Consider the following 22,909-nt stretch of genomic DNA (forward strand, 5'->3'; position numbering starts at 1 on the left):
AGACACACACACTGACACACTTATTTAATTTTTATGTTGTTTTGGTTGTTATGCCTTGACTCTGATCCGGCATAGCACATAGCTGATGTCAACTGAGTAGCAACTCACTAAACCCAACATAATAATAATTATAATTATTATTATTATTGTATTAAAACTTTCACTGCTGTCTGATGGTTGGATAAACAAACTCCAGACGTGAAAGTTTGTTGGTTGAACGAACCGAAGTTCGGCAGAAATTGAGATATTTTCAATTCCTAACCAACTGGCAGTTCGTATCCACTTCGTAGTGGTTCTTATGACAATGTGAATCTAGCTTTAGGAAAGCATTCTCAGTGTCTTCAAGCAGAAATATTTTTTTAAAAAATAATAATAATAAATAAATAAAAATATAAATCGAATTTGGACGGCCGAGGCAATAAACGCGCCTTTTTTGGCTTTAGATATGATGATCAGTTGTCTCCGATTTTGTCTGTTTTAAATGTATTAGTATTAGATGTGTTTGCAAACAATTTAATTCTGGCAAAATAAGCCATTGAAAAGCGTTGTAGCTAATACATAAATTGCATGGAGAAGGGCGAAATTTTTGACCTGTCGAAGGAACATCCAATTCTTCAGAATGCCGTCTCCGTCCATCAATGTTACCAGAGTATATTTTAGTTAAAATTACGATGGAATTCGTATTTAAAGTTAGTATTAAATAATTTTTAATTGAATTTCTATAAATAATCCTTATTCTTTGACAGTGTTTATAAAATATAAAGGAATTAATTACGAAAATGAGCAAATACTTAATCCGTTTTCGGCGCTTCGGCAACTCCACCTAGGAATAAAGCCTCCAAACGACACTGATGACGTAGCAGCATGCAGCCAATGCTGTTATGGATAATTCGTAAATGATATCGTTCCTTCGTTCGTTTTTAAAACAATTTCCAGAAAATAAATAGTGCAACTATGCCAAACTGCATTAACATTGATGTGTAAAAGTGAAATTAAATTAAAGATGACCGATAAATATTTCAACATTTTATTAATGGAAGATTACACTAAATTCAGTTGGTTTAAAGTAATTATCAAATATCCAGGAAATTCTAAGTAAAAAAATTACAAATAAATACACACTTTTTAAATTCATTATTATACAAAGCAGTATAAATACTTTCAGAATGTTCAGAACATAAAATTAAATAATAATTGAACAAGTTTAAAAAAAATTGAGATTTTATTTTAAAATTACTTTTTATTCACCATTACATAATATACACACAAATTTATTTATACATACCTACATAGGTACATAAACACAAACAAAAAGGATGATACTGCTATTTAAAAAATATAACAGATCTAAAATAACAATATGTTTAAAACACATCATACAGAATCACTTTGCCTGTAAATAAAATACCTGTTTTGTTTATGACACTTGTAGGTGGTAACATCCTTTTGCTTCAAAATATCATTGATCTTTTTGCATAATTTTTTAGCAAAATATTTGAAGAACACATTAAAATTTTTTTAATTATCAAGTCCATACTATGTCCATTTACACATCTATGGCCTGCAAATAAATCAGATGACAGATTATTTAAAGCTACTTTCATCAGTATGCCTCTTTGATTGCCCTGCTCTAAAAATAACTTTTCCTTCTCTGATATCATTTTCTGAGTTGTAAAATAAACATAAGTAGTACACAAAACAACAGCTTCACTTGGATATGTTAAACCTCCTCTATCCATAGAAAGTATTAAGCTAATGTCTTCTGTTCTACTATCATCAGCGGTTAAAAAGACTTTACAATACTCACAGTTTACAGATTTAATGACATGATGTGAGTAGTAGCCAGCAATGTAATGAAGAACAGGCCATGTACACTCTCCTATCTCTTCAAAATCATATTCTTCCACAACAATATTTAAAGAATCAAGTACAACAATACTTTGAATATCCTCTACATTTGTGCATTCAACAAAGATATAATCTTTAGTTATAAGTATATTACCATTTTTCTTCAATATTAATGAAAATACACTTTGTGCCCTCAGTTTACTTTCAGTTTCAAATAACTGTCTGAGGGATATGTGATAGTTTCCACCATACATTTGACAGTATTTGCCAAACCTGTCCTCTAGACTATCTGTTTGAATTTTACTAAGAAGAAGATAGTTTCTTTTTTTCACATTAATTCAATAATCACAAAAATCAATAAGAGCAGCTGTAGTGTGCCTTAATGCAGTATATGTTTCTCTGGTTAATTTTTTATCATCATTTAAAAGATTCCAGTTGTTGAGCCACAAGAGAAAACAATTAAGAAATTCAAGTATATGTTTTGAATTCATAGTTACTGGTTCTTGTAATGGATTTTTCGGCCTCTGACCTTTAAGAAATGTCTTCACATTCACCACACACCACCACTGATATATTATTTCAATAAATATGGCAGTTGATTCCCATTCTTCAATACTGTTCTTTGGTTCCATTTGTCTCAAAGCTACAACTGTATTATTGTTAAATATTTGAATAGCCAACTTTACATTCTGCCTTTCAACAGAAGTAGGATAGAGGAACTTTAGTGGCAAACCACTACCATATTTTAACAATTGTTCTTTTTCTAACAGAAGAAGCATCTTTAAAGCTTTAACAGATGCAATGCCTCCCTTCAATTCTTCACTAAAATCTGGAAAGTTCAGAGCTTTGTCTGTTTTATTGTACCAATTATTTCTGATGCACTTCAATAGGTGCACTGTATCACAGAAATAATATAATGATCTTCCGTTTGGGTTTTAAACTGATCATATTTAATCTTAAAATCTGGAGGGTTACTAAATAAAGAAATTGCTTTTTTATTAATTGCATTATTATCTGCAACACCACCTACAAACTTCAAATCCAAATGATTCAAGTTTTACAATGATATCTCTTATTAATGCAAAAAGAACATTAGCCTGTATGCGTTTAACTGGAAGAATGCAGCATACATCTTTGTACTGAGAATCCAAACTTTGGATCATGAAAACAAATGCACTACTGGCACATTTAGCAGAGTCATGAGATTTACTCACTATATTTCCATCTTTATAGTCTAAGTGTGATTTTAAATGGATCTCATCAACTAGCAAAAGTATACTTTTGTCTTCTTCACTCAATGTATTTACTTTCCTAGATATGTAACCTAAAAAGTTTTGGGAATGTGCTCTCGCATAGGATTTGTATTAAGTTGGCTACAAACACGAACCAAAGTATTTGGACTTGGCATTGTCAACACACTACTGCTTCTCAAAAATTTATATGCATGTGGACTAATAGAATGCACAAGAGACCACAGAACCACAGTATCCCATTCATATCTTAGCTGTGTACTGGTACACTTAACTAACAATAATTGTTCTCTTAAAAGTCGAATCTTACCTTCCTGCTCTGAAAGTACTTCTAAAATCTGTTTTAAAATGTTGTCAACAGTGTTTATATTTTCAATAATACTATCATCTGTTACTCCAGAAAACTTCTGATATGCAAGTTTTAGAATATCACTTAATTCATTTACATTATTTATCTTTGTGGACACCTTAGTGTTACCAAGAAATTTAACAATGACGTTCTGTGCAAAAATACATACCGTAAAGTCTTCTTCGATGATTGCACAGCACAATACCTTAGGGTAGGAATCATTATTAATTAAAATCAGGCATACACAGTTATCCTTTGGAATGCGAACCCAGTTTTTGTGCATTTCACATAAAATTAGCTTGGTCTGAAGTTCTTCAAAAGTAGTGAAAGTGAACTTTTCCTCCAGTTTAGCATACGACTCCATGCTTTCTTCCATTGCGTTATTGAGGAAAGTATTCTCCAACAGCTGTTATCGATCCTCTGGATTTTCTCTTTTACTGGCTGACTTGGATAAATATGAAGGACATCCTGGTAATAATGAAGGAACAGCACCTATTAAAAATAAACAATGTAACAGTTTAAATAAATCAAGTGAGAAATGATACTTGATTAATAATAAAAAAAAAATCACTCTGACAATCACATGCAGTAAAATTTAATTTTAAAATATTTCTTACCTTTTTTAATTCTTGGCTGATCTAATGGAACAGTAAGAAGTTTTCCACTTTTTGGGTCGTACATACTTGTGCTTCGTTCAATGTCATCTGGGTGAAAATGTAATTCACATACCTGAAAGTAAGCATTGTGTTAATTCCTGTTAATGTTTAAAGTCACTAATGCTAATCCATACATTTCCATTTCCTAACTCTATGTACTGTACTTTCTGAACTTCCATGTTTATAAATACAAATAATAATATATTAAAGAATTCGTATTCATATTCTGCATATTCTCTACAATATAGACTAAGCAGAACATGCTTTGGTTTATACTTGCTAACTTCTAATTTGGATCTTTCCTTCTGGAATAGCCATTCCATATAAAATGTTTTAAAAATTGAATATATCTAAAACAAAAGCATTTATATAAATATAAATTGACATAAATTTTTATGAACAAAACAATTTAAAAAGAATCTCTCTCTCTCTCATTAAACAAACTTACCATTATGAGCTAAAACAAAAGAAACAACAAAGCTAAAACAAAGTAAGCTATTCTAAAGTACTGTTTACCAACTAAAAACAGCTTGCTTATGAGGTTTATTCCATCTTAAATAGTAAAAAAAGAATTAAATTACTCACCACTGACTGTTTTGTAGGTACAAAGTTATCTCCATGAATCGCAGATATCCATTTCTGCCGTAAAACTTCATCTAAAGGGAAACTAAAACCAATAACTTTTGGTCCTGTTGCATAGTTCCCTTTGCAAGCTGCCATATTGCCAAAGTTGGACTAAACGAAAATAAAATCTTACTTGGTGAAATGTCGGCGTCCAAAAGTCTTCTGGGTTAATGTTACCCTTGGTGCCAAGATGGCGGCTCGTCTCTGATTCCAGCAAGGAAATAGTGGGACGCATGTTCTAACCTAACCTATTCTAATAAATTACCATAATTATTAGCAATCAAATTATTAGAATAGGTTAGGTTAGGTTAGAACCTGCGTCCCACTGTTTCCTTGCTGGAATCAGAGACTAGCCGCCATCTTGGCACCAAGGGTAACATTAACAGTCTTCTGAAAACCACTTCGGGTAGCAAAAAACACTGAAGAAAGACAAAAAACACAGCAAAAACCAGAGCAAAAAGCGGAGACATCCGTTCGGCAAGCGAAAAACGTGCAAAGTGACGCAAAATCGTGGGTACATTCGTAAAGTCGAACGAGTTAAACGAGAATGACGTCAACGTTATTCTTATTTCGTTAGACTTGTGGAACGATTCGTTTATAACTAAATGGCTGTTTCTAAAATCGTAGATACGAATGTTGCTAGTGCAGCCTTATCCGAAATATTTTTCTTAGATTGCTTCGGGTGGCCAGTTATTTCGATCATTTCACCTTTTAATTCACAATTTAAACACTCGAGTAGATTTAGAAACATCGATATCGTCGGGCGCTATTTTCTTAAGTAAGTAAATTATCGCTTTCCTTCGTGAGCTTCGTTAGAATTTCGCTCGAAACGTCATCACCACAGAGCATGCGCACTGAGCGAGACTACTACTTTTCGAACGATTCGTTACTAACGCGTTTAAGAGGACGTCAGTCGGAAATTGCGATTTTTCCTAATAATGCAAGTTTTTATTTTTTAAATTTAAAACAATTGTTAAATCAAACAATAAATTAACGATGTACAAAAGGGTTAGTTTTAATATTTAACAAATTTCAAAAACTGATTACTTCTTACGATTACAGATAACGGTTAATGTTACCTATGGTGTCAAAATGGCGGCTCGTCTCTGATTCCAGCAAACAGAAGAAACAGCGGGGACGCACGTTCTAACCTAACCTAACCTATTCTAATAAATTATTATAATTATTATCAACCAAATTATTAGAATAGGTTAGGTTAGGTTAGGTTAGAACGTGCGTCCCCACTGTTTCTTCTGTTTGCTAGAATAGGAGAGGTGATATCAATAATCATCTTTCTTGATGTTTTTTTCATTTTTACAACTTAAACAGTAATTTTTCTTCTTTTTAGAGTAAAATTTATTAGTCTATTGTTATTTAGATAATTTCATTCAAAAACGCGATTTTGATTGCAATTTTTTACTGGCGTCCTCTTAACCCATATTGGGATCGAGAGACTCCCTACCACCCTCCGCCTTCTGTTTCCATTCTCCACAAGGGGTTAGAAACAAGATTTTTTATAATCGAACGTCATCTTTACCTCGCCACCCCCAAAACTAGAACAAATCGTTCCTCTCGTTCGTCCAGTATTCTCCGATTGACCGACAGCGCAATTTTTACTAAATTTCGTAATATTTCGTTTATCCGACGCCATTTTAAAAGTTGTCATCTGACGTCATCGGACGTTGGTTATATGAAATATGCGCATTATAGTTTAGTTACGTAAATGTTAATCAAAGTGACTTATATATTAAATAAGCGAATTTTATGAATCTACCTGCCCCAAAGAAAATATCGTGTACTGTACGTATTCTACACCAAGGAATCAAAATATTATAGTTGTTCTTGTACGTAAGTGGAGAAAAGTGATGGGCCTACTGCTCGAAACGAACGATTTAATTTTCTTTTTATAGTCAAAAAACCCAGCAACGAGTTGCGCAACTTTCTCGGCTGTTGTGAGATTTTATTTAGAAAATAACTTTTGTGTCTAACTACGATATAATAAATAGAATCGGGTGTGGCGCCATCTGTTATGTGATTTTGTGATTTTGTTATAAAAACAATTTCTGATCTTATTAATATTTTATAAAGTCCAGGAAATTTCTTAAGAGATAAATTCAATAAATTTACTTTTGTTCTGGATCAATAAATAATGGCATTTTATTTATTTTTTTCAAAGCCACGTAGATTTATGGCTGTGGATTAATTTAATTAATAAAACATTTTATTTTTAATTTTAATTATTCAGCAATTATATATATTCTGTAACTGTTAATTAGAAAAAATGACTGACTAAGAAGTCAAAGAAGCAATAGCATATTTGCATAGTAAGTCGTATGCTGTTTTATTTTGTCAATGTGCTGTACTGTCCGAAAATTTGTACAAAGTTGGTCAAGGAATGTCATGGAATTTAAAACGAAAATTTGAGTAGGAACCCTGTATATAGTTAATTTTGCCCATTTAATTATCTTAATGTTAATGAATACAGCAAGAATTAATAATTTATTTATTTAAAGTAATAAATTTTAAGTAAAAATAAACTAATGTTTTAAATAAAATTTTTAACGAATTTCGGAAAAAGCATATTTTTGGCCAGATATTTAGTTAATCTATATATATAAAAACGAATGTCTGTCTGTTTGTCTGTGTGTTTGTCCTTCATGCATTACCACACCATTTATCCGATTGCCATTAAACTTTGGGAAGTTGTTTAATACACTCCTGCGAAGGTTTGTGACATATGTGAAGACTACCATTTCCCCACCTTCCAAAGATATCTTTATATGTGGATTAAGGCCAACAGATGGCGCTAATCTGACGACCTAAGTTTGCTTTTCTGTGAGGCATTATGCTTTTCTGTGAGAATGGACTAAAGCAGATCATTTCCTATCTATCTATATAAATAAAATATAACGTTCGTTTGTTCCTACCGATTCTTTTGAAATTTTGACACAACGTTGCATTCGAATACGCACTTGTTTTTATATAATATACATGTCGAAATTCCCCCCACTGGGGGAAGATGGACAGGATTAAGGCTAACCGTGAAGAACTCGGCTTTTATTATACTATTTTAGATGCGTTTTTGATTGCGTTTTAATAGGATACGTCAAGAGAATGTACACTAAGAAGGGATTTTTTGAAATTCCTCTCCACGGAGGAAGTGTTATACATTTATAATAGACACATTTTGAGCCACAACAACGCGTGGCCAGGTCAGCTAGTGTTTAATATACTCATACTTAGTTGAAGTCTTTGCAGACATATAATTTGAAATTTTATATGAAAATAGAAATACGGTAGGACCTGTTTAAGGTGATCACTCTTGGAACCAAGATAAATGGTATGATTAATTAATACTTTGTAGCCCGATGAAATTATTTCTCATGTTTCAGTTTTTAGAACATTTATCTAATGTGGAATTTAGTTTCTCACGATAGCTGTTGTTGAAGCAATTTCTGATAATGGAAATACTACAATATGTGGGAAGCAGATGTTGACCTCTTCTTGTCCACGCGACCAGGACATGTTTTGGACTGTTAAGCCCTGGTCACACTATGCGATTTGCAGCCGCGCGGGCGACTGCAACAGCGACGGGTGTTCGCGTTAACTACCCCGCGTTTCTTTATGCAGCGCTGGAGAAGCACTTTACAGCCAACACACTGAAACTGGTTTCTAATTGGCCAACATTGCTCGTGACGTCATTTCGCTACATTTTCGCTGCATAAAGAAACGTGGCCCTAGTAACCCCCTCGAAAACCGGCGCGACTGCAACCGCAACTAGAAACAAAATGTTTATTCTACTCGCGCAGATTGCAAACGCGCATCCAATCAGCAAACGCCTTTGTGCCACGTCATAGGGTGACAACATTGAAAATAGTTCGTCCTCATGGCAGATAGAGGATTTATACTTATACAGAATCGAGATTGGTCGAGCTTATTCGGGCTCACGAATACCTGTGGGATTTTAATTCTTCGTTTTATCGAAGATTTTATCTTTTTGTGTATTCTTGCCAGCTATATCAAAATAATTGCCTTTTTATATTTTATTCATTCCAGAAAAGGAACTGCTTACCATTTTAATAAGAAAAGTGGCTAAAATTCCGTAAATACTATGAAGTAGAACGTAAAATGTCGGTAAACTCACGGAAGTAGTCAAAAACAAGCTACTGTAATTTTATTGGTTTATTACAGGGTCACGTGTTTCCGAGTTGCAACGTCAACGAACAATGTGTGACTACAGCCCTGGTCACACTATGCGATTTCCAGCCGCGCAGGCGACCGCAACTGCAACAAGCGCGAGTCTCGCGCGTCTTCTCGTGGTCACACATTGTTCGTTGACGTTGCAACTCGGAAACACGTGACCCTATAATAAACCAATAAAATTGCAGTAACTTGTTTTTGACTACTTCCGTGAGTTTACCGACATTTTACGTTCTACTTCATAGTATTTACGGAATTTTAGCCACTTTTCTTATTAAAATGGTAAGCAGTTCCTTTTCTGGAATGAATAAAATAAAAAAAGGCAATTATTTTGATATAGCTGGCGAGAATACACAAAAAGAAAATCTTCGCTAAAACGAAGAATTAAAACCCCACAGGTATTCGTGAGCCCGGATAAGCTCGCTCAATCTCGATTCTGTAAAAGTATCAATCCTCTAACTATCCGCCATGAGGACGTACTATTTTCAATGTTGTCACCGTATGACGTGGCACTAAGGCGTTTGATGATGGATGCGCGTTTGCAATCGGCGCGAGTAGAACAAACTTTTTGTTTCTAGTTGCGGTTGCAGTCGCGCCGGTTTTCGAGGGAGATTACTATTAACCGGAACAGCCGTCGCTGTTGCAGTCGCCCGCGCGGCTGGAAATCGCATAATGTGACCAGGGCTTTAATAAAATACAGTGGTACCTCGGTACTCGACCGACCAATATGACTCTCTAGAACAAATTTACGATTAATAACAAATATTTTTATTTAATTTTGCTATCAGTAAAATAGTTTTATGTGATAAAAATGAGTAACTAATTTTAAAATAAAATGAAACCTTAGTTTTCTTGGGGATTAAGAAAAGGGCAACCTAACGACAAAAGGGGGGGATATATACTTCAATGTACGGGCGGTCTTGCTTCGATATGTTATGGTCACTCTACTCTAGACGCCGTGGTTCTCAAACCGTGGTCCGCGGAATACGGGTGCTCCGTTAAGCCACTTCAAGTGTTCCACGAAAAATCAAATATACAATTAAAAACTGCTGCAAAAGAAAAATCAATACAATGTAAAATAATTTTTGTATGGGAATGTAATTAGCAAATGCCGATATCGTCATCTACTAGGTAACTAGACCGAGTGCACTTGATTTTAAAAAGTTTGCTACCCTTGCTTTAAAGCAAGGGCAGCAAACTTTTTAAAATCAAGTATTGCTGATGTATTGTAAGTGTTCCGCGGAAAAAAATGTCAAAGTTTATTGTTCCCCGGTTTCAAAAAGATTGAGAACCACTGCTCCAGAGGACCGGGTTTCATTATTGTCAGTTCAGAAATTTTCATGGCGGTTGAACCAATTCTGAAGGACTGCATCCCTCATCACTCGATTACCCCAACGAAGGAGATAGACTAACGTTCTCTTACTGCTTTCAGGGCGGAAAGAATTAATAATACAGTAATACACATGCAACAAATACAATAAATTCGTCTGAAAAACTTATCATTACAATGGATTATTCGATGTATTTTTCAATTACATATTGTTTTAGAATATATTATGTAAATTGATAAATACAATTACTATATAATTCAAAATATTATAAATGAATTTTGGAAAGTTTACAGTGAAATAACCGTAAGGGGGCCAATACTAATTCAGCCATCTTATTTTGTAGATCGTCTTCCAAGATGTCTGTATCTAATTCAGAAAAGAAGTTTAGAATGAACGAAGGCGACTGGATTTGCAGTGATTCACAGTAAGAAACTTAAAGCATCCCATTACATTTTTAATAAATTATCACAAAAAAAAACCATTTACTGTTTTGTCTACACTTAAACTATTGGCAAATGCTTTTCAACGTACAAAATAAACTCATAATAATAATAATACAAAATATGAAAAATAAAAACAAGAGGAAACATCAAAAATATGATAAAATAAACCATTTGATTATATAACTTCGCTATAAATAGCATGTATAATAATTCAAAAAATGTTAATTATTTTAAAAATATTTGGTAAAATTTAATCTTCATTCTATCAAGATTTTTATAAATATTGTAAATGAATAGAAACATATTTAAATATCAGTTATTTATCAAAATAGAATGGGAGATTATAAACATTTTTTGATATTAAAGTTTTATAAAAATAATTTGCAGTTTTTCATTTATTGTTGTTATGAATGTTTGCCTGTCATTTTTGTATGTCTGTGATAATTCATTTATTCAGATTTTATTATCATTGTTGATTTGTAAGATAAATGAATTAAGTAATATATCTTATTCAAATTATATTAGTTTGTTAGAATTTCTAAGGAATGGTTTTCAGACTGATTTACTTGCATGTTGATGTTGCTTGATGTGTACTATAATTTTAATTTTATATATTGATTATATATTATACGTTGTTTATTTTTATGCAAGAGGATATACAGAGAATGTACAATTCTAAATAATATAAAATTTGATTTTGTTTTAATTATAACTTTCAATAAGTGTGGATATAATAATGACTAGGAGAATTTTTTTTTTATATATTGGAATAGTTCAATGCAACTATGTTCTTCACAAATCACTGGAGTAATTAATTAAATACCCACAAAACCTTTTATGCAGTAACAGAACTTCAGCAAAAATTCTGAACACTTTCGGCCTTCACCAAGGCCTGCCCCAGGTTTTTCGTGAAACTGAATTCCAAAATTGAATGTCAGGACGATGATGTTCAAAAATCGATCTTTTAAAATTTTGAATATCACATAAGGCAAATTTATACAGATTCAGTTTCAGAAGGCAAATTTATTTGGAATTCGGTTTCGTTAAAAACCTGAGGTAGGCCTTGGTGAAGGCCGAAAAATGTTCGGAATTTTCGTTGAAGTTCTGTTACTGGATAAGAGGTTTTGTATGTATTTAAGTTTAATGCAAGCATTTTTTAAACAAATAATTTGAAGTGGTAGTTTAAACTATTAAATACTTAATTACTGGTTTTCTTGAAAGTTAGACAAACTGATATCTTGTATCAATATTAATAATTATAAATTAAATACTTTAGAATAAACTAGATGCAAACTGAGGCTGCATCTTCTGCATACCATGCATATGTGTTATAAATTACTTTACTAGAACCTCCATCCAAATTTCTTTGGTCTAGGCAGCTTTTAACTGGTAATCCATCTGGATGGTATGCAGAAACGTGGGGTTTACATTGTTTTCTTGCATACCATTCTGGGTTGATCTACTTTATTCTAAATTATTTATTTTCTAAGAATTGATATTGATCTAACTGTCTGCCATTAGACAAATTATATAATAGATCAAATTAATAGTCTAAACATGTCCAAATAAATTTGGTAATTAAGTATTTGGCTGTAATTTTCTTAATATTAATAACTTGAGCTAGATGATTGCTTATGCATATCAGAAAATATTAAACTTTTTTATAAATTATGCAGTTTTTTGGTAGATATTAATGAGGGATTCTTAAAATATTGTGTTCTGATTATATTACGATAGCATCAAATAGAAACATTTAATATTTGCTGATGTTTTCATATTGATATAAATTTTAAAAAAGTTTTTGGTGCTCAAAATTTCTTACAATTAGAAACTACACATTCACAAAGATTGCTCTACAAAACTTCCATAAACATGGATAGGAGAAATACATAAAAAAAATTAAGCTTAGAGATTGAAAAAAATATATCATTAGAAAATAAAAATACATCTTTATACAAAGTTTTGCTATCACATTTCTAATTTCTGTCTCTTGTTTCTTAATGGTAGATTCATTTACTTTTAAAGAATGAATCTGCTGAATTTCCTACCTGTAAACTATTTAGCACTTTAATTTTGTCTTTAACAAACAAGGAACATTATTTTCTTTGATGTATTTGATATTTTTTCTGTAGGAAATAAAAGATAAATATTTATATGTAACAAATTAATGGAAGAATTCTTTAATAGAATGATCAAACATAAAAACAATGTGCATGCTTTCAGGTTGTAAACCCATCATCAGGCCTCTCATATTTGAAATTGTTGTCCTTGTAACCGGTCAAATGTGAGAGGCCTGATGGGTTTATGACTCAAAAGTGCTTGCAAGTAAATTTATTATTATTTTTCATGTTTGATCACTCTGCTAATACATTTCTTTATTAATTTTTCACTAAAGTCTGTTTACTTAGATGAAATTGTTGATTTGAAAAGATAAAAGAAAAATTAACTATAACCCACTCAAAAACCACAGTGCTGACATTCATAATACATATCAATATAAAACATGATGTTTACTACTAGCATAAGTTCATGTGTTATAATAGCATTAGAAACTACTAAATATTATCCAGTAGTAAGTACAGTGTAACAATTGATAGCACAAATTGCTGTAATTACAGTTAAGACAAAAGTATAAAAAAAATTATTAAATTATCTTTTTATCTATTATTACATTATTTTCTGTTAATAATTTCACAAATAAATGAATTTTAGCTTTACAAATATGAGAAAAATAGTTGTAAATATCATACTGTGAATATGAAGTTTCCACTGTACCATTAAAAAACATTTAATAAATATGGAAAAATAATTGTAAAAGTGTGCCAATGTATGATATGTAAGTTTATACTTGTATTCCAATTTACGTGATGTTTAATATTGTCAGAAACCTTATCGTATTTTGTATTCTTTGTGCAGCACTGAAGAGGGGTTGGGAGATAAACCAACCCGAAATGCATTTGAGTAAATAAACGAAAATTTTCCCTAACCATTGCTGTATGATCGTCTACCAGTATCATTATTTGGATTACAAGGACGGTACACACAATATTAATAAAAACATGTTTATTATTAAATATTTTTAATACTGTATTAATATCACAGTAATGTCAGAATACAGACCTATTTTATTAATCATAGGCTTAATGGATTTTGGAGTAAACTTAGATTTTCTTTAAGAGGCAAGGAACAATTTTCCTTTGAAGCTTACAGCAGTGGCGTAGCGTAGTGGGGGCGGCAGGGGCGGCAAAATTTCACAATAAATAATAATAATACTTAAATAAGGGGGCGGCGAAATTTTCCTCCGCTCCGGGCGGCTGACATCCTCGCTACGCCTCTGGCTTACAGCTTTTGGTCAATTATTCTGAAAACAGTTTCTAACATGTAACGTTTTGATTCTGTTATATAATTGTGAAGTGTAATGAAATGTTAACATTTTTCTTGATATGTGATTCCTAAAACTGTATTTTTTTTCAACTGTACTTGAAAATTTAAATATTTTTATAACTTTATTGAGGACAGTTTAAAAAACTCAAAAGAATCTTTCCTACTGCTAGTGTATATTTGTAGAGGATGCTTTTCTACAGCAGAAAGTTCAAATCAAGTAAGTTAAAATAAAACAATTACTAAATTAAAACTGAGTAACTCACCTGATTATACAATGAAACTTCAACACAAGACTCCTATTTATGAGTATTGTACTTGGTTTATAACAATTAAATTTAATGAGCAGTTTTTTTCTTCTCTGCTTTTCCATTTATGAGAGGATACTTGATACAACAAGCACTGAACTGCTTTTACAAGAATTTAATATTCTGATCAAGAAAACACAATTTCTTCATTCTCCAATTACATGGCTCATAGATTTCAGTTTCTGTTTTCTTTGTTTCATTTATGTTCTCTTCATTCACTATGAATAGTGCTATTCATGTCAATGTGGTTATGAAGTTTAGTGAACTTAACCTCTGTGTTTTATATCCTTCTATCAGTGGTTACATTGTCATCAATTAAAAAATAATTATGAAACTGAATCAGATGATTCCATGGTTAAACTTGAAATAGAAATAACTTAAATTATTTAAAGGAGTCCAGTTTTTAATGTGATAAAGCACTTTCTGGGATGTGGGATCCTTTCATCAGGTCCAAATGTTTAGCTGTTTTACAATCAACTAGCAGCAGCTGTTCTGTTTTATTATATTTTGCCGTTATTTTCTGGTAATATTTCTGTTTTCTTCTGAGGAGTAAGATACACAAATTCAATATTCAATGTGTCAAATAATTCATCCAAAAACTGGACAGCCTCTTCTAAAGTTAGGCAATGTTTTGACATTTTTTGCTTCGTTCCAAAAAATGATGCAATAAAACTTGTCAGATCATACTGAGAACATTAATGATAATGAACTCTCCCAGATAATGAATTCTTCCCTCATAAAAAAATGAAAATATAAAAAAAATTGTATGTCTCTCTTCATTTGTGTACTGTGTACTCTGTACAGAGAGTAAGAGAAAAATATTATATCTTGGTTTTATATCTTTTACAAAAATATTTACATGGCATGCCAATGTTTTCAAATGAGAACATACCAAAATATTTTGCTCTGTTAAGTAAGCAAATAAGAGTAATCAGTTTAAAGAACAGTATTATAAAATATTGTATAGATATAAATTTATGTAAGTTATTATGGTTATGACTGCACTGTAGTTATTAACAGTTAGTATGCTTTTACAAAACCTTGAGAAGTCTCTTTCAGATTATTTAATCTAATAAAAACAAAATTTGGAAGCCAAATGTTCCAGAACTAAATTTTTCAGGTATTTGTTGAATTGAGTTCTATCAACAGAACTGTTTTTTGGAATATTTTACATTTCAAATTTTAATTGATTAAATAAATATTCAAACTTTGTATTAATGAAAGCTAACATTATCAATACACATAAAAAACAAGAATTATATGAGACATTCTGGCTTTCATTTTGTGATTAGCATGGTATACAAAACTATAATTATCACATATTTATTTTTATTTTCTAAGTGTAAATGTGATGTATTAATTCTTGTTTATGTGTATTGAAAATGCTGGAATCAAATCTTGGCCGATGGTATTTACATTAAAATACATAGATAAAATTTACATTAAGCTACAAAATTGTCTTCTTGTTCTATCGTTACAAAACACCAGTGACTTCCAAAAACAATTTTCAGTTACAGAGATAACTTTTTATTTGAAGCTATGCCTCCACAATAAAATGCAAAATGAATGAAAATATTCTCTGGCGATTATGCCATTAATATAATTCATAATAAAGTTTTTTAATAAATAATTATACAGTGAGCGATCAGTTAACGAACAGTTTAGTTAATGAACAAATTGGATAACGAACACTTTTGCGAAAGATTTTTGTGTTCAGACAAAACCTCACAGAACAAACACAAGAAGAAGCAACATAAAATAATGAATATCGATTGGTCTTCCCTTGTTTTCAGGCAACAATTCAAAACTTTTCGTTCAATCCAGTATATACTAATCAGATAGTATTCCTCTAAACTGTGAAACTTTCCCTTGTAATTGCAGTCTTTTATTTTTCTGACAGAAACAATTTTTTTTTTAATAGTATTCGCAAGACTGTCAGGCAGGCACTTGTTAAAATTTGCGTTGGGTTCTTATTTTCGAAAGGTGAGAGTGGGCAGAAGAAAGATACTGTATAATCAAGGAGGGTCAAGTAGCTGAAGGAGTAATGGAAATCACATCTGAGAAATAAAGAACATTGAAGAACTCATAATGGAACCTGAAACTGATCTAACAACAGAAGAATGCCAAGAAACTCAGTGAGATATGTTTTATTCTGAAAAAGATTATTAATACTGATATCTGCTATTAAACATCTTTTGAAGAAGTGGGAGGATGTCAGAACAATGGTCTTAGAATGGCATCCAAACCAGGTTGAGGTTAATAGGCTTGGGGATCTCTACAATTACAATGCTATTCACTTCTGAAAAATTCTGAAGAGAGAAAAGCAATCAATATTAGACAGATTCTTTAACCCCCACAAACGGAAGAAACATGACTAATAAAAATGCAAGACTGCGTATATATGTATTTTTATTATTACATATAAATAAACGTAGTATGAAAGTATATAATTTTTTATTTTTTGGGATCTCCAGAATCAAATTCCCATAGAAATCTATAGTAAATCGATACTCGGTTAACGAACAGTCTTGGAACGGATTATGTTCGTTAACCAATCCCATTTTAATTTGTAATAAAGTTCATTAAAATTATTTTAATAAACTTTATTATAAATTATATTAATGGCATAATTACCAGAGGACATTTTTTTAAATCCATTTTTCATTTTATTGCAGAGGTGTAACCTCAAATAAAAGATTGTCTCTGTAACTGAAAATTGTTTTTGGAAGTCACTGGCATTTTGTAATGACGAAACAAGAAGATAATTTTGTAGCTTTAAATTTTATTTATGTATTTAAATAATAATGTTAGCTTTCCATAATACAAAGTATAAGAAAAATTTTACAATCGAAAAGTTTTTAATGAAATGTGATGTACAGAAAATCAAAAAAGAATTTGGATATTGATTTATTATTATTATAATTAGTATAATATAGTAGCCTTAATGTGTGTGGGTGGGTGAATTCCATATAACTTCTGTCTTTATTTAATCCAGATGAAATTTTGCATAGGTTTTCTTTATGTTTTGACAGAAAGTATAGGCTACTTAATTTGCAGAAATATTAACTATTAGTCATACAAAAAGTTTTATCAATTTTAGTTCAGTAATATCACTTACATTGCAATGGTGTCAGTGACATCATTTACCTTAAGCTGCATTTTTAAAAATTGTTTTCCATTGGCATAAATCACTCATACTAAATCACCCCAAAGGTTTTCTATTGGATTTAAATCCGGGATATATGGTGGCCATGGCAAAACATTGATATCTTTGCCATTGTTGAAGCAATGTTATCAATAGGAGCATTATCCTGCTGGAAAATAAAATGTTTGTCCATTGCTTCATCTCTGAATGATAGAAGATAATTTCCCAACGTATCTTGATTGTCAACAAGGAGAAATGAAAGCAATAACTGATTTTAACTGATGATTGAAAGCTGCCTATACTGTCACAGATCCTCTACTTTCTACACAACATGATAAAATATGGAGTTGGTAACATACAGTACATCACATTAATAGTATTGCACATCATCAGGGTCATTCAGGTTAAATTTCTTTTTGGTAAAAGCTGTGAGATTCCATAAATCTGAATGGAATCAACATAACACATTGCAAAGTCTAGCCACCTTTCCATATGGGAGGTTGTCAGTTTTGGCTATGAGTTTAATGTATGATGATTTGCAGACTTTTGCAGAATATATCTCATTGTTCTTGGTGTTATAGGTAGCTGTAGAAAAGCTACCTATAACACTGACTAGATGGCATATCAGAGGATGTAGCTGCTCTCAATATTGTCCTATTATCTCTGGCAGAAAGTTTTTTGGCCTACCACAATGTTTACCTTTGCCATAATTGTCAGTGTCCTTTAAGTACTTGCAAACTATCATCTTGATCTTTCTAGTAGGCCTGTAATGAACATTCTAATTTCCTAGTCTCTGAATGCATCTTGCCATTTTCTTCATCTGCTAATGTTTTACCAGATCAGACTTTTGTTGAAGATTGAAAACACACAACATGGATGTATACAAATTAGGTTACAATGTCTATTGTATTTTAGAATGTTATAAAAATATAAATTTTTGATCCTGGTCTCAAACTTTTTCCAGACAAATTGCAAGCAATAATTACTTGTCTTTGAATTACTTAAATATGAAAAGTTTTTATTTATATTTGGTTTATGGTTATTATAATACCTAAACAACAACATATTTACAGGATATCAATTGATTTTAATGGAAAGTTTGAAAACCCAGGTGGTCTCAAACTTTTTCCAGGACTGTAAGTTTGATTACATGAAGGTTGGAGTTGGTGCAGATGTACCAACCAACTACGACTTGCATTCAAAATTGCTTCTGACTTCAACTCTACAGCTCTAGTTTCTATGGTAAGATGTTAGAAAAAGATTATAATGTCAACAAAACTTTGGAATGCCAACTTAATAAACATACTATTTAAAAACTAAATATACATATGGCCAGTGATCAGATAGACTTTAATATAAATATTGAATTAGGTGACAATAGTAAAATGAATTGCAATAATTATTATTTATTCATTAAAACTATCAAAGACTAGCTGTTACCCGCGACTTCGTCCGTGCAGATTTTGCAAACAAACACCATTTATATTTAGTATTTCAACAACCGTAGTAATTGTTATATAACACCTACCGCTGAGAATGATGAGAATTGCTGAGAATCAAACAAACTGTTTTCAATTTGATCAATTTTCTGGAATGTTACAATTATTCTATAATCAAACCGATATGCAATAACAAATTCGAATTTAAAACGGTTCAAACATTTAGTTAAAAAATCAAAATATATAAAAATATTTATAAAAATGTCTGAAATGTTATCAATTTAATACACCTAAGTACTCAATGAAGACTAAACATAGTTGAAAACAAAAAATTGCATCTAAAATAGTACAGTAGAAGACATTCTTCAGGTTAAGCCTTAATGCTCTCTTTCTCCCCCACGGGGTGGAATTTCGAAAAATCCCTTCATAGTGTGCATTTTTATGATGTACCCTAACTATGTATCAAATTTCACCTCTAGGTTCAGTGGTTTGCTCTGGGCAATGATGAATCAGTCAGTCAGGACAAGTAATTTGAGTAGAGTTCTTTTACTAATATGAGGAATTAGTAAAAGAACTCTACAGTGTTTTATTTTTTCAGAGATGGTTTTTAAAAATCTAATCTTAAATGACTTTTCATAGATAAAACAAATGGTTTATATTTTGAAAGCTTAATATCATCAATTGTTAGTTATCAATTTTCATCTAACAATAACATATGATTTAGTAATAACCCTTTGAGTTACATAATTTTAAATACTATCTTCTTAATTTTTAAAAAATAAATTTAATCCACCTTGGTTTTTAGGATATGTTTTTCCCAAAATTACTTTTTAAATCAAAGCTTATAAATAAACTGAACCTTTCATTGTTTAATTAATAAAACAAATTATTCTGTATGTAACTTAAGTAAGGTTAATTGGATTCTGAAACATCTGAATTTTAAATACAATGCAGTGAGAGTAAATATTTGCAAATATCTTAAATACTGTTATGCTAAAGAAAAAAGTTTTTATTTTCTCTGTGAATACTTAAATGGGACCAAGGCTATTATAGTATATAAACAAGACCAAAAACAATGTAATTGAAACACTCTTGTTGTTCAAATAGTTATGAACATAAAAAGTAGAATGCTGAGCTGCAATTTTTAATCATGTTTTTTAATTTATTTACTTTAAAATATATGCTCTTAACATCAAATTAGTAGTGTTCTTCACCTGTACATCCTTTTCCTGTTAGCAGGCCCCTGTACATCATACTTTTCCTGTTAGTAACAGAGTCATGCTAGTCATCTAACTCCTTTCAGGGGAAAATTTTTGAAATAACATAACTTCTAGTTTGCATCAGACATTTGTATATAGTTAACCACAGCCTCCTGCCCCTAATCTTTCCATATCTGGTCACAGCTTTCATCTATCTAACTCTGTTCTTGAGATTAAGGAAAGACAGACAGATGGATGACAGTGGGAATTTTATAGGTATTCAATTTTTTCAAATTGTAGCCCAATGATGGTTTTTATCCCCTAAGCATATATAGAGAAGATAGATACATGTAATTGGTATTTCCTACTCCCTTCTCAGAATTTATAAATTTTTCATCTGGAGAAAAACAGAACAACAACAATGGAGTTTGTCTTACATTGTCTGATCAGAAATATTTGTCACCTATGGATCTCTATTGGCACTTAATCTTCCATAACTTTATAAAGACAGAATGATCATAGATATTATGATTGTATTCTAGCTTAAGATTTATTGCTGGAGTTAAGTGTGCTGCTTATTTAGTCCTAGCTTAAAATTAATAGATACAAACAAATAACTGAAGCCCAATTTTCTAATAGTCAAACATTTTTAATCATGCTATTTAAGCTTTCTACCTCCCAGAGTTGATTCTGGAAGCTTCAGGGGCACTATCTTACTCTTCTGGCTATTGGTGTGAAATTTTTTGCTCTCTTGTAATTTGACTCAGTTTTGCTTTTTTTTAATCAAATTTCTTAATCTGGTGAATAATTTATGGACACCCTATATATACATATATACAATGCATGTATGTGTGTGCATACAGTATTTAAATTTCAGAGTTAGGTGTTTCAAATAATAGCACTTGTAAATTTACTTTCTGATCCTTTCCCAATTAATGTAATTTTATTCAATTCAAAAATTTGAATATGGTGTTAAAACACAAATGCAAGAAAACAGATTTAATTATTGTTTAAGTGCTAAGTGCTTTTGCTTGTAACATAGCTGATTTTTTTTATTGAATTACTTCCATTTCTATCGTGAGTTAACTGTATGATGATCTATCTAGCAACCTAATACTAAAGTTGAATGATATTATTATTGAATTTTTATGTCAATACTATACTGCAATGAATTTGTTACTGCTAGTAAACCATGCTAGCAACTGTTAGTGAACTTGAAATTCCAGCTTGAGTTGAATTATAAATAGGCCTAGCCTTATAGGTTAGCTGAGTCAATAAGTATTTTTAAATATTAAAGTATTTGTAATATACGAATAGATATATTAATAGGTAAAGATTTTCTCACAAACATACTTATATCTACAATTTATATTAAACATAATTTTATACATAATATTATAGAAAAGTCATTAAATTTTTCAGATTTTCCTGGATTATGAATACATTTTTTTAAATACAGTTTTAAAAAATACATGCTAAGAATTTTTTATGTTAAATTATCATTTTATTTTTATGTATAAAGTTGAAGTTTTTATATAACTACTAGCAGATAGGCCAGGCATTGCTCGGGCAAAAGCAACGATAGCGAAGATTAAGATTATTACGTTATAGTCAACCTTTTCACAGAATGCAAGAATTGGGTTCCCCTGTTTCCAGACTAATTAGAGAATTTTTGTTGGGTTTAAAAATATTTTGATTTCCTGCAAAAATGAAAAAAACTGCATCTGCGTCTTGCACTTCACTTTCTCTCAACACTTCCACTGTTACGTAACACTTCCATTGTTGATGGAAGTGTTAATACTTAATCTCGTCTCTCTCCCCCGTGGGGAGGAATTTCGAAAAATCCCTTCTTAGCGTGCGTTCTCATGACGTACCCTAACTGTGTATCAAATTTCGACTTTCAACTCCTAACCGTTTGGACACGTCTCGATAATGTATATAGAAGCTTTAATCCTGTCCCTCTCCACCGTGGAGAGGAATTTCGAAAAATCCCTTCTTAGTGTGCGTTCTCGTGACATACCCTAACTGTGTACCAAATTTCAACTTTCAACTCCTAACCGTTTGGGCTCTGCACTGATTATTATTATTATTATTATCATGTTGGGTTAAGTGAGAGATACTCGGTTAACACCGGTGGCTGTGTACTATGCCGGACCAAAGTCAAGGCAAGTAACCAAAACAGAAATTAAAGAAGTGTATCAGTGTGTGTGTCTGTATTCAGGAATTTTCTCACAATATGACATGTATTCAATATAGTGGCCTTCTGTAGTGTGATGTATGTGTTTCTATTCAATTGTAATGTGCCCAGGCTTTTGTGTAGTGTGTGTGGTATGACGCCTGTAGAAGAGAGAACAACAGGTACAATAAGCACCCTATCCATCCTCCACAGATGCCTTATTTCCTGGGCGAGTTCTGTGTACTTGCTAATTTTTTCAGTGCATGCGTTTTGTATATTGTGAGTGTTTGGAATGGATATGTCTATAATGTATGTGATTTTATTGTGTTTGTCAATGAGTGTGATGTCTGGTCTGTTGTGGTAAATTGTTTTATCTGTGATTATGGCTCTGTTGTAGTACATTTTGTGCGTGTTGTTTTCCAATACTGTCTGTGGAATGTATTTGTAATATGGTTCGTGGATGTCTACTAATTTGTGTTTCCTTGCAAGCTCTTGGTGTATTATATTTGCTACTTGATTATGTCTGTGTAAATAATCTGTTTGTGCCAAGAGCTTGCAAC

The 22,909-nt window shown here is 31.5% G+C and overlaps 2 protein-coding genes across 3 annotated transcripts in view; one reads left to right on the forward strand and one right to left on the reverse strand.

Moving 5' to 3' along the window:
* Positions 1-1,760: 1,760 nt before the first annotated feature.
* Positions 1,761-4,877, reverse strand: LOC136977146 (THAP domain-containing protein 1-like). The gene is made up of 3 exons (XM_067272584.1): positions 4,689-4,877; positions 4,065-4,176; positions 1,761-3,939 (listed from the first exon to the last, which is right to left on the reverse strand). The coding sequence occupies exons 1-3, from the start codon at positions 4,821-4,823 to the stop codon at positions 3,857-3,859; spliced, it is 330 nt and encodes a 109-aa protein (XP_067128685.1). The 5' UTR covers positions 4,824-4,877; the 3' UTR covers positions 1,761-3,856.
* A 5,701-nt stretch (positions 4,878-10,578) lies between these two features.
* The window catches only part of LOC136977141 (zinc finger Ran-binding domain-containing protein 2-like), a 35,246-nt gene continuing 22,915 nt past the window's right edge, over positions 10,579-22,909 (forward strand). For both annotated transcript variants that reach the window (XM_067272579.1, XM_067272580.1), the window contains exon 1: positions 10,579-10,682. In XM_067272579.1, the coding sequence (XP_067128680.1) occupies positions 10,615-10,682 (68 nt within the window). In that variant the 5' untranslated portion in view covers positions 10,579-10,614. The remainder of the gene's footprint in view (positions 10,683-22,909) is intronic.

The sequence above is a fragment of the Centruroides vittatus genome, unplaced genomic scaffold, assembly GCF_030686945.1.
Source record: "Centruroides vittatus isolate TY-2023 unplaced genomic scaffold, ASM3068694v2 contig_446, whole genome shotgun sequence".
Lineage (NCBI taxonomy): Eukaryota > Metazoa > Arthropoda > Arachnida > Scorpiones > Buthidae > Centruroides > Centruroides vittatus.